This window comes from Callospermophilus lateralis, chromosome 16 (genome assembly GCF_048772815.1).
Source record: "Callospermophilus lateralis isolate mCalLat2 chromosome 16, mCalLat2.hap1, whole genome shotgun sequence".
Classification (NCBI taxonomy): domain Eukaryota; kingdom Metazoa; phylum Chordata; class Mammalia; order Rodentia; family Sciuridae; genus Callospermophilus; species Callospermophilus lateralis.
Window position 1 is genome coordinate 66,860,492 of NC_135320.1, and position 14,204 is coordinate 66,874,695.

Genomic DNA, 14,204 nt, shown 5'->3' on the forward strand with positions numbered 1-14,204 from the left:
GTACACCTATCTCCAGAATTTTTCATAAAAAGCAAAAACTTGTGTCTTGTTCAAGCCTCTTGTTTTTGATAACTTGTGTTTGATCGAATTAGTAATCATAGTAGGAAGAGTTAAAAGTAGCTTGTCAACTAATATATCCTTTTTGAGGCACTAAAATCATTTATTAATTTCACAAATATACATGAAACACTAAGATGTGAAATGTACAACACCAGGTATTATGTATAACGTGTGATCCAAACTCAGGTTAAAATTCTGTAAATTTAATGAAATTAAATTTCATTAATTTAATGAAATTAAATACATTAAAAGTAGACAAAGGAACAGAGTATATATTAGTAAAGAAAAATTGCAAAGTCTTAAATTTTTGACCCATGGGAATTTGTGCAAATGCCAAAGTAGAGAGAACAGAAATAAAAGACCAGAAGAAAACTGAGCAGATGCCAGTATATATAGAAAGAATGCAGAAAGAAAATGTTCAAAAACTCGTATTCAGCAAGTAATAGGAATATGTGGAGAAAGGGACTTCAAAGTCAGCAATGCAGACGGATGTGTAGAAAAAGAAGAAATCATAAAGTCAAGTGTTGAAGATAAATTAAGTTGAGGTAAGTATTAAATCAGTCGCTAGGAGTCATTGGTCTTCTATAAAAGGCAATTACAAAGAAATGATTAAATAAACTAAGCTATAGCTAATTGAAGATTAATCAATCAGGAAGCAAAAATTGATGATGTAGAAAAGAATTAAGAAAATTAGGTGAATGATGTTCTTGAGATAAAAAAACCATAGCATCTGTACAAATGGAAGGACCAGCTTGAGGTGGTAGCTTGCCTTAAGTAGAAATTTTTGACTATATTTATCAGAATAAATCTAAATGTTTAGTATTAATTTAAACAACTAATAAATACAAATACACATGCAAACTAATTTATATAATACAAAAAACATTATATATATTCTTTCTTAATTTGAATGATTGCACACTTTTTCAGATCAAAATCTGAGATTTTCAATTACATTCTGATATTGATAACTACATTCATTCCCTTGACTCCAGTCAATACTTCATTTTTTTACAACATAGAAATTTTTTTTCCAGTACTAGAGATTGAACCCACAAACACTTAACCACCAAGCCACATTCCCAGCCCTTTTTATATTTTATTTTAAAACAGGGCCTTACTAAGTTTCTGAGGCTGGCTTTGAGCTCATGATCCTTTGCCTCAGACTCCTGAGCCACTGGATTATAGGTATGTGCCACCGTACTCAGCATGACTTTCAAATTCTTACTCCTACTTTAAATTATATGTCATAATTGTGGCACACTTATGGAAGATGTTCTTGTGGAAATCCTACTTAATTTTCAACTACATCGAACCTATTATTTTTGTTTTATACTCAATTTATTAGTCCTTCTGTTTTTATGTGTAGATCTTTCAAACTAAATTATCTTTTAACTTTCACTATCCTCATCTGCTTCATTCTCTAGTTACTTTTTTTCTCCCCATTTTATCACAAGTGGATTTTTAAAGGCAAGAATAATTTCATTATATCTGTTTCTTCGTTTTGCTCAAATTATACTCCCCATTCTCTATAATCAATTTTTTCATTCTCTGATGGGTCACTCCCAGTTAACAAAAACATAAAAATCAAAAATGTTTTACTAGACCTTACTTCCTCCTTTATCTATTTGCTTGTAAAATTTCCAGAAGGATTTATTTATATTATTTGCCTACAATAACACCTCTCAGTTTCTCTCTTAACAGCACTGCAGCTGTCACCCACAAAATTACTTTCATCTGTTCATATGTCCTCCAAGTCATTAAATCCAGTGATTAGTTTGAGAGCTTATATTATCAATTTATCATCCACACTTGACATAATTGGTCAAATTCTCAGTATTTTCTTATTTGGCTTCCAGAAGACCTTATTCATATGATTTACATATGTGGTATCCCTAAAAAATTCATGTGTGAGAAAAATGCAAGAATGCTCACAAGTGAAATGATCAGATTCTGGTTGTTATAAGCCCCTTAGTGGATCAATCCACTGATGGATTAACTGGGTGGTAACTGTAGGCAGGTAGAGTGTGACTGGAGTAGGTAGGTTACTGGGACATGCCTTGGGGGTTTATAAATTGTCTCTGGTGAGAACAGCTCTCTCTGCTTTCTTGTTACCATGTCCTGAGCTGCTTTCTTCAGCCATGCTGAAGAAATATGCTTCTGCCTCACCTTGATCCCAGAGCTATGGAGTTAGCCATCTAAGAACTGAGAAATCTGAAGCTGTGAGCCCAAATGAACTTTTCCTCTTCTATGTTTTCTTCTCAAGTCTTTTGATCATAGTTACAAAAAAAGCTTACTAAAACACACTATCTACTTTTTCCACCTTTATCTTTTACTCAAATTTTTAATCTCTTTTACAGGTTCATTCTAATTTTGCTTACATTTTAGTGTTAAAATGACTTCAAACTCAACCCATTTTTTCCTTTTATTTAAATTTAACATTGTTTTCTACTAGTAGCAGTAATCACTTGTAATTTTAGATCTCGAGCCCACATCTTTGATTATGAACTAGGACATATCCATCTACCTCCTTGAAATCTGCACCTAATTATTTATTAGCCAACTCAAACTATTCATGTCCAAAATTATGTTCCAGATGATATCGTAAGAAATATTTGATCAATAGCATTCCCAAAATAAGTTGGTGTAATTTTTTATTCAATTATTCAAGTCAAAACACTTAGAACTATCCATTTATTCTCCTTCTTCAATTACACATCTCATTAAGAAAAATCTCACAACTTGTATCTTGAAAATCCAATAAATTTTATCACCTCTGCTTCTACTTCTTTTCCAATAATCATAATTTCTAACTATTATCTAAATTCTAAATATTTCAAATAATCTCTATCCCTTCCCTTTCCTTCTTATAGTTTGTTTGCTCCACAGTATCCATAATAATTTTTTAAATGATAAATTCAATCATGCCACTACTGTGCTCAAAACATGTCTCTGATATACTTTTTCTGGAATTCTCATTGTTGAAATATTCACTTGACTGTCTCCCTTACTTTCTTCAAATCTCAACTTCTTAATTATGTAGGCTACACACTCATCACAATACCATTCTTTCCTGTCTTACTTTTTTCCAATTTTATTTTCTTATCAGTCTCTCTACAGTATGTATCATTTACCTTATTTGTGTAGTAAAAGTTTATTGTTATTCTCCCTTGACAGATTGTAAGCTGTACATAAATAGGATTCTTTGTTACTTCATTTATGGAAGCACTTAGAACAATGTTGTCATATAGTTGATTTACCAATAAGTATTTTTTGAATGAACACCAAACAAATGAAATTCTAGTAAGAACACAAATTAACTTGAAAAATAATTTTGGGGGGTTTTGGGGATTGAACTCAGGTGCACCATATTCTTAGCCCTATTTTGTATTATATTTAGAGACAGAGTCTCACTGAGTTGCTAAGTACCTCATAATTTCTGAGGCAGACTTTGAACTCACCATCTTCTTGTCTCAGCCTCCTGAGCCACTGGGTTACAGGTGTATGTCATCGTGCCCAGTCTTAGGAGATAATTTTAAACAGAATACACCACACTTTTGCATCCAGAGCTTTGTTAATGTAATTAGTTTTAACCTTTTTTCCCCCTGCCTTAGTTCTTGAGCAGATAATGCCATACAATGTTAGATTTAAGAGAAGCCTTGAATGTCACAGGTGGGGAAACCTCAGATCTATGGAGGTGACATGACTAATTCATTGCCGTCTATGATAAAAGAGTCAAAGCTGAAACCAGAATGCACACATTTATGTCTTGTCATGTTTCATTTCACTATAGTAGAATGAGTTGACAACTAAGTATAATAAAGTTTTTAACATTTAATGATAACTATGGGGATTTATTGCATTTCTACCAGGTCATGCCATGATACCACTAACCATTTTATAATAAACAAGAACCTTTTGTTTGATCATATATAGCATGGAAGTGAGCCATTGGCAGGCTGTTATTATCTTTTGTGAAGCATGATTATTGGGCTGGTTTAGTCTGTTGCAAGAGTCAAACTAAGGCTACATTAAACCTTACCTAACTGTCTGAACTTCAGAGCAAAATCATTACATAGAATAGCTACTGGCAAGTTTGTGGTCTCTGAATGAAAGATCTAAAGTCAATGAAACCATTTGTAATTTTAATCAAAAGAACATGTATGTCTCCTTGTTCACATTTTTCTTTTGAATTCTACTACAAATTGAAAATGTGATGTGAACAGTGCATACATACTTATAAGAAAGAACCCTTAATATAATGCCTCCTGAAATATATTGTCATTTTGATGACCATATCTTTACAATGTTGTGAGAACATTAAAGAATATAAAAGGAATAGAGGGCCAGAATTAGATATAAAAGTTTTACTTTAATTAGTTTTTTATGCTTATTTTTCAATTGAAGTCAAACACAATACATTTATTTATTTATTTATTTATTTATTTTTATGTGGTGCCAAGGATTGATCCCAGGGCCTTGCACGTGCTAGACGAGTGCTCTACTGCTGAACCACAACCCCAGCCCCTTGCTTTAATTATTCATAGATTATTTTGTATATCAATTTTTAACAAATACAATTTAAAAGAATGCTATTTTATCATATTTAAGTGAGTGCATAAAATGTGATTATTTTACTGACACTGTTTTTTTAATTGGCATTTATAGAAATACAATTTAAAACATTTGTATCACTTTCTTGAAACATGCCAAATGAACTTATTTTTGATTTACCATAAACAAATCTTTATAACAAGTCTACCTAAACATTTACTATAATAAATTGAAAGTGACAATGAAACTCTGAATTTCTTGGTTGCTATTTTCTTCCTGAGAAAGCGGGAAATAAATAAAATTGGCTCAGTGTCATTTAAATGATTAAATGGAAAAAGAAGAAACTTTCGGATCTGGTGCTATTACTGGACAATCTATATTGCATATTAACAAAAAAAACATTAAAAAAACATTACTAAGAACATTTCATGTGAAATGAGAGTGACCATATGAACATAAATAGGGATAAGAGTGTTAGATTTCTTTTCTGGAGTACCAAAGAAACTAGTATTACAAAACAGTGTTTCTAATTTCTTCATCATATCTATTAGTAAAATATTTTCCAAGTTTAACAATTGCTGTTTTAATGGCATCATATATATTAGGAACATTATAATTATATGTATTATACATTATTGGAACATTCATAGTATCATCATCCCTCTTGATATGAATAGAATATGAATCACTATAAAATATTTTAAAATAATTTTTAAATTTTTGACATTTGAAACCAGTATTCTGCTGGGTTTCATTGAACTCTGTAATAAAATTTAGCATGAAAAGAGGTAAAGATACATAACTGAGAATTGAAGACTGAAGGTAGAAGTTAAAATGTCTGGATATGGCTATTTGTGTCACTTTTGTCCTATTAAAAGGTAGGAAGTTTGATGATGGAAATTGCATTACCTGAAACCGAGCCAAATTCAATTTTTTTTTTAACATTTACTTCTGTCCTTTCAGCAGCAGTTGACAAGTGTGTCTACTTCCCTTCTTCACACTTTTCTTCACTTGTGTGTGTGATTTAGTTCCCTTAACAGTTTCTCCTGACTGAATACATTTTACTCTTTTTGCAGGATCATCCTTCTAAGCCTGGGCTTTGTATGTTGTTGATGTTAATTTACTGACTCTGAGTACTTCCGCTTGTCTTTTCATTCCATCATGTCTTTATCTAACTAAATTTATTGTGCCTATTTCTTCATTTAACATCATTCTCATTCTTACACTCTTTTAAGTTTCTGAATCATAAAGTTAGAGCATTAGTAGCATGTCTCCAAGAGACTTGAAACTGTGTATCCAAACCAAATCTCAATATTCACAGGGGTCCCACTCCAAACTGGATTTTCCATCAACATTTTTAAATTTACCAATAATGACTATTGCCTTCACAATTTGGTGAATTCAGAAAATCAGGTTTTATTGCAATGAAGATAACACTACCTTCATTGTCACTCCCCATTCCATTACCAAGTCCTTTTGATGATATCTCCTACTTATCTCTCAACTTAGTCTAATTCTTCATTTCATTAATAGAACCCTAATCCAAGCTGCTGTGATCTTTTCTTGGATTCCTTCAATCACTTCTTAAATGGTCTTATACTAATCGAGCCCCACTTCAAATCAAACTCTTCATTTCAGTATCAGTAATCATTTACAAATTCAAACTTCTTCATGTTTGAATAAATTTCTACCATTCTTAAGCAAGCTTTAAAAGGTCCTCCTTAGTCATGTGTTTACCTATGTCTTCACTCCACCCATGATATAATTCTTTTACTCAATTACAGTCTCATAATCTGGTCAATGATATCAAAAAATAAATATCTAAAAATTAGTATAAACATCTTATTAAAAAAAAACATTTTCCCTAAATCCATGTTTTGAATACTCCTCAGTTTTCATTGGACCATGACTCAAGACTTAAAAGAAATAGACGGTGCTCAACACATGAGCATTTTTTAATTTTTGCCATCAGATAACAAGATATATAAATGATCTACCTACATAAACAAAGACAAATTAATTCCAAGACTATTCACCTAATTTGAAAGAGACCACCAAGGATGGACTAGAATGCTAAAGAACACAACTGTCTATGACAACAGGAGCAACGTTTATTTCCTTAAATTGTGGTCAATTCATAGATTTCTTTTCATTGACTGATAAAATAATACTGACGAAAAGTTCCATGTTTCAAATTTTCAATCTGTTATTTCAGTACCTTACTCCTCAAAAACATCTCTCAGATCTGACAACTGTTCTATAGCTGTGATCTTTTAAGTATTTAAGCCAAAGAACCAAGGATAATTCTTTGTTCTGCAGTTTGCTTTAGACAATAACATCAATGCTAAGTTAATAGAAACTGTCTACTTACCATATTGTAGGTGGCTCAGAACCTTCTATTTCTAAGTAATCATATTTTTCTTCCATTTGGAAATCAGTAAATATTAGTGAAATTGTGTCCCCAGGCTCTGCTACGATGGTCCAAGTACAATCTGCATTATTATGGTATTCATTAGGAAAACTAGGGCTGGAAATAATACCACTGGATCCTCTCATTGTTCCTCCACAAGCATCTTCAGCTGTTGAAAACAATAGCAAAAATTTCAATTTTAAGTTATTAAAGGAAAATGTAATTAAGGCAACTCTACATTTTCAGATAAAAACAATAGTCCAAATATTGTGATATCAAGTGCATAATATACTAACAGATTAAATGAAAGGCTTATGTAGAAATTTGTAATCATATTCAGCCAATGGTTACAAAAATTGTTAGTGCATAGTTTATATATATCAAAAAAGATAAGTGAAAATGCATACTACAAAATTAGGTCTCAGGATGATAGAACCCAAATTTCATATTTAAGTGACGAAGTGAGGAAAATAGAGAAAATGTTTATGTCTGTGATGAGAAATCTGTCATAATTTGTGCATGTCTGTTGATGGCAAAACTTTTTATTTTATAATATAAATACATATAAAGACATGATTTAAGGAAGAATATAATATAGTGTGTCAGGGGTATGTTTCAAAAGCTATTGAAAAATGTTTATGGGCATGCAATTCAAAATAAAGTATATCACATACCCAGGATACTTTTAATTAAAGAGAAAGAATACATTTACAGATATATCTTCAGGAATATATTCTCTACAATCCACAAAACAGTGTAATTTTAAACTAAACATTCATATGATATATGCATATATAATATCATATATAATTCTTCATATACCTTAAATTTAGTCCTATGATTCCTAAAGGAATTAAAATTATAGCATTTGCCTCACTGTAACACCATTTAGGCCAACCAATCTAATAGGTAACAAGTTTGCTTGTATAATAAATTCTATCATGATTTATGTCGTTGCTTTGACTACTCAGGGAATCCCTTTAATTCAAAGTTGTTTGAAGGAAAATTTTTGTTCCTAATGACCAATTTTTATTTGATATGATGGATAATTCTGGAATCTTAGTAAATAAGTAAGGGGAACATCTTTCTCATTAACTCCAATAGGCCAGGAGTAACACAATGCTTTGTTACTGAGAAAAACTTTTTTGCTATATTTTATGTAACAAATTGTATTAGCTTTTTTGCGACTTCACTCTTTATTTATTTAACTATAAATTCATAAATTGAAAGCATAAATGTATTTCCCTTAAATATATTTAACTTAATACATATTATTGAAAATGTGGTGTATACCTTTATATTTTTATCACGTGTCCTATTTTTAAAGTATGTTAGATACTTAAAATGAACTAGTAGTCCTGTCTAAATCATGTAGCATATTAATACAGTTGTCTTCTTGTAAGAAACCATAATGTACCTTAGCCTTCTGGTAAACTTGTCCTGCCATTCCCTACCCTCAAACACAAACCACTTCTTTGCCTTCTCAGTATTAACACCAATGTTAAATACTACTTTGGGAATAAAATATTACAACATAGTGAAAATATTTCAATAAAATATTTCATTCATATTGAAACTGATCCAAAATCTATTTAATCCAGTCCTGTGAAACTATTTACTCTCCTACCTCTAGATAAAAGTTGAGGCAGACACATAACATTGATTCATACTTAGGTTAAAGAAAAAATTCTTCTGGCTTAAAGAGAATATTTGAAGTATTCTTACCACAAAAATTGGTAAGTATGTAATTTATAACATTCCACAAGATATATACACAGTCACATGTTGCTTGATGATGGGAAAATGTTCTGAGAAATAATGATTTCATCATTTTGTATCATGTACTTAGAACAATTAAAATGATTTTTATGTCACTAGGTGGTATAATCTTTTGGGACTAGCATTCTCTCTCTCTCTCTCTCTCTCTCTCTCTCTCTCTCTTCTCTCTCTCTCTCTCTCTATATATATATATATGTGTGTGTGTGTGTGTGTGTTTGTGTGTGTGTGTGTGTGTTTGTGTGTGTGTGTGTGTGACTAAAATGTCACTACACAGCCCATGACTGTGTTTCAGTATATATTTTTCAAAATAAATACATACGATTCTTACTGTCAATTTTTAAAAAAATAATTAAATTAAAAATTCAGTTTTCCAATTAATTTGTGCAGTACTGTGTACTCATGAAGAAATTAACTTCATTTTCTTTAAGTTTTTTTGCTCTCCCTAGCTTGGGCTTGGTGACATAGAGAAGAGTAGTATCTTGGTGACATAGAGAAGAGTAGTATCTTCTTCTTATTTTCTCTGCTAAAATTTCTGTTTATCCTCCTCTGGGAGCTCCCTGTGATCCTCCTGAGATTGCAGGTAGAAATGATCTGGTGATATGAATCCTTTATTCCTCCCGTCACTGGTTTCACACCAGGTACCAGATGATTAAAGAAAGATAGTTTTTTTGCTCAGGGACCTTTCATGGGATTCTCAGACATATCCCCATTAGTTTTCTTGCTTTGAATATGTCTCTTTGGCTGGCTGCTGAAATTCCTTTCTCATACCAGAAGTATAGAATATCACATTTCCATACAATGTTTTCTCACCCTTCCAGGTGGAGAAAGATCTAACAGAATGCCAATACAGAACTACCTTGCAGAATTCCTGCATTTGATTAAATGAAAACATGCCCTTATATTTATTCTCTGTGGGATGAAGTTCTTCCAAGATGGATCCCTCTGAATTTGTAATAAACATTTAAGTATTTCAAGTAAATTAAGATATTTATATCTTAGTACTCTCAGAGGATTAATATGGTATTTATAGTCATGGTAGAAGAAATAGCATCCTGGCAAAATAAATTAGTATGTCCTCTTAGGTCACTAAGAACAATGTTTTTGTTTGTTTGTTTGTTTTCATCTAAAATGGCAAAGCAATACTATTAAATAAATTGAGGTTAACTCAATTAATTATGGCTGAAAATATTGTTACTTAACATGTACAAAGTACAGTGGATAATAAAATGTTGATTTTGCCCTACTCTTGTTCTGAGAGCAGTATTACAGGTTGTGACATTTCAAGTGGGTTAATCTTTCATAAATATGTATATATATGCACCCATAGATAATCTAGATGTTGGCAACGTGCTTGTTAAAAAGTTTTTAAAGTATGTCTGTTATAAACATGAAAAAAAGCACCAACTCAGCCAATGGAATTGATGATGACAATGTGGACTTTCAATAAGGAAGAATTACATCATTTAGAACTTTGGACTTTTTCCAATTTTCTGGGGAAATATTATCAATTCTCTCTTAATTTCTTAATGTCCTCAAATCTATTGGTTACAAAGTATAATTGCTGAATTTAACATGCTATTAAATCTATGTTTAATTATAAATTGATGATCAAATATTTCCTGCTTTAATATTTTAAAATAGATGAATGTATATAAATTTGGTAAGCAATGCTATTTAATTTCTATCCAGAAAGCAGGATGAGATGAAATGAAAATTAGTTGTATTCTAGTGCAAAGACTTAAAAAACTAGTTTTATATTTTCCACAATTGTGTTTTTTCTTACAATTAAATTTTTACTTATTTTTAATCTTTGTGACACTTAGATACTGAAACTAAGTGACCTTGTTTTGGCTTTAGGCCACATATTTCATTTAAGGTGATATAAATTGGAACTTCTCTAAAGGATATCTATTTAAAAAATGAATGTGGTTTCAAAAATCTCCTAAAACAGTTTTCTGTAACACATCTTTTCAGATACTGATCTCATACTGTGCTCTGACCTATTAGCTTTTTTTTTTCTTTCTGAAATAGCTTTGGGTTGGGAGGTGGGTAACAGGAAATAAGTTTGTTTGTCACTAAAGAGAAATGAACTGTAAATTGTAGGAGATGAGTACACTTGGTCAATTCCGCAGTGCTACACATTCAATCCAATCTCAAACTTTATCATGGGACATTTTTCTACAAATCTCTGCTGTTTAAATCTCAAACTTTCAGCTGCCCCATTCATGTGAAAGTGACATCTGTGTGGAGCTTTCTGTTCCCTCCCAAGACTGGCATCACTGCTGTGTCTCTTGACTAAACATGCTACTTAAAAATTACACGGTTATTAATTAGCTATTGCATTATATGTAAAATATAATATATTAATATATTTATATATAATATATGTTATATAAATATATTTATATATTAATGTATATTATATATATATATATATATATAGAGAGAGAGAGAGAGAGAGAGCGCACAGTAGTTCATTTTGTTGTAACTCTCCTCATTGATATGTAGTAATTCAATCTTGTGAATCTTTATGCTTTTTACCTCAAAGAAAAGAAAATCAAGCCAATGAATAGCATATCTTCTAGATTGCTAGATTCATTTTCCAAGGCACAACATATATTTTTTCAACTTTTAAAGAAAGATAAAGTAGATTTTTTATGATAATGAAGAAAAATTAAGGTTTCTCAGCATTTTAATTTCTCAGTCCAGTTTCTATAGCTCCTTTCATGCTAAAACAGATAAAGTTAAAGAGAAAAATATTTATATAATTGGTCAATGACAAATATTCATTATTTTCTGAGAAGAATACCTCAGAGAAAACTTAGTATACTATATAATGGCCTCTCAGCACTGTAGATTTATCCTTGATTATGTAAATATAATTTTAAGAAAACACCCTAATCAATTTCCATTTACCTTCTGAAGACACATGTTAAAAAAATAAGAGAGTGCACTGAGGAAAGATTTTAATAAATATGTGGAAGTAGGTATTTACCTTCAGCTTTAAATATTTCTCAGAATCTCTAAATAAGAAAATATAGAAGCATAAGTCAATCAAGTTTAAATTATTTGAAGATTTGGCTAAATAATTTAAATTGAAGTAGCTTACATCACAGCATTAGTAAATAAAATTATATTATTGCCTTCAAAATTATTAAAACTGAACAAATCATTTTTTAAAAACCCTCTTTATCAAATATCAGACCAGGGTTATGCAGAACTATGGTCTCAGACACAAGGAAAAAGAGGAAGAGCCCTGTGATTTCCTGCCTTATTCTCTGGAAACATATTCTAGAACATAGAACAAGGAATGGAATTATAAAAACATGAATTTTTCCCAGAACTGTATAGAAGAGTTTAGGGAACACGAGGTCACTATAAGTCTTGAGGCAAATTCCAAAGAAAGGGAAGCTCTGCAGGAAAAGAAAGAAAGAAAAACTCTGCATGGAGATCTCACAGTATTTGCCAAATAGTAAGAAGTTCACATAAATGGGTGAAACTCCATGAAATCAGGCAAAGAGAGACTAGAAATATGTAAGCTGAATATTTCTAGAAAAATACATTGGAAATTGTTCAAGTACTGCCAGATAAGGTAGAGAGGTGTCTTTATGTAATTAGAGTATACACTAGAAGTTTCAGGAGGGATGAACCTCAGCATAAGGGTAAAGTGTGCCAAGAATAAAGGCTACTCTAAAACTTCCTAATAATGCTTAAAAAATAAATCTTAAAAACACAAACTGATCAAAAGTAACTTTACTATGCATCAGAAGAAAGTTCAACATTATTTAATGGAAGATAACAAAATATGACATTCAATAACTTAAAATTCACAATGTTCAACATATACTAAAAAATTACTACTCATGTCAAAAAACAAAGATATGACTAATAGTTGAGAGAATCATTAGAATAATACCAAAATACAGAGATGATGCAATTAGAAGATAAACACTTCATAATAGATATCATTAATATATTAAACAACTATAACAAGGGTTAGCAAAATATATTCCAGGCTATCTTACTTTTTTCATCACCTCTAACTTAAGGATAGTATATACATTTTTAAAGGATTATATGAAAACAAATGAAAGACAAATCAAAATAAAAGATGCATACATGTTACAGGCCAAATGTAACTTGCAAAGCCTACCATGGTTACTGTGTAGTTCTTTATAGAAAAACAAAGCACAGCTAAGATAATGAAAAAAAGAGAGAAAAATAGAAAAGATAATAAAATGAAACATTAAAAGATGGCAAATTTGGTAATAGAAAATTTTAAAATGCTAAATGGCTCTTACAGCAGACTAGACAGTAGCAAAAGATAAAAAGATAACAAACTAAAATACATGGAAATGGAAACTATACAAATTGAAGTAAAAATAATGGAAGGAATTAAAAATAAGGACAAAACAGATTAATTTCAAGATTAATCTTAAGTTCTGAAAAGCTTATGGCGAAGGAGGAATCAGAATTTTGATTTTTATCTTGAAAAATTAGTATGTATGACCTCATTTTTACCCCAAAATATTAAAGTAGACCCTACTATTATCCTACTATTATCACATATATATAGATATATATAGATATTATTATCACATGTATATATAGATTTTATATAGATTTCATAAATATGACATAACAGATATTCTGTGAAAGATTTATTTTTATTTTTCCATTATGACATAATCTTAGAAGAATATAGAGAGAGAGATAGATAGATATTGATATCTATCTATCTATCTATCTATCTATCTATCTATCTATAGATATCTCTATATATCTATATAGATAGATATCTCACCATGGTCTTATTCTTTCCACTTTTGAAAGTATTGCTTATATCAATAAGTATCTGTTTATGAAAGAAAAAAAATACTATTTGAATATTAATGGTGAAAATATTTCCAAATTTGATGAAAATGAAAAACCCTCAAATATGAGTCACAGTTTGTGTGTGTGTGTGTGTGTGTGTGTGTGTGTGTGTGTGTATGCGTGGCGTGTCTCCTTCTGTCTCTTGGTGTAGCGGACACAACAAACTGAGCCCCAGAAGTCATGTTTCTTTTCCAGCTGTGAATGACTTTATTGCTGGGAGGTAGGTACTCAGCCAGGGCAAACTTCTTCAGTGACCTTCACATCTAGGTGAGGCCATGTAACTGTATTCAGACAGAAGTCAGAACACTAAGATAGAATTGCAAACTTTGTCATATAAACCTTCTAAAAGTTTATCCTTCTTCTTTCTCTTAGCTCTCTGGATGTTGTGGGCTTGGGCAACATCAGAGACAAAATATTGACAATGGCAGAGTGTTTTTGTCAACCTGAGAATTTAAAATCTGTTTCCCTCTAGACTTTAGAGGTCATACAGGCAGTGATTATGTCCCTTTTTGTTAATGGATATATA

General features: G+C 30.9%; 1 protein-coding gene across 3 annotated transcripts in view; it reads right to left on the reverse strand.

Annotated features, from left to right (window-relative positions):
• Positions 1-14,204, reverse strand: part of Csmd3 (CUB and Sushi multiple domains 3) — a 1,108,856-nt gene that overhangs the window by 810,515 nt on the left and 284,137 nt on the right. For all 3 annotated transcript variants that reach the window (XM_076835404.2, XM_076835403.2, XM_076835402.2), the window contains exon 5: positions 6,986-7,193. In XM_076835404.2, the coding sequence (XP_076691519.2) occupies positions 6,986-7,193 (208 nt within the window). The remainder of the gene's footprint in view (positions 1-6,985; positions 7,194-14,204) is intronic.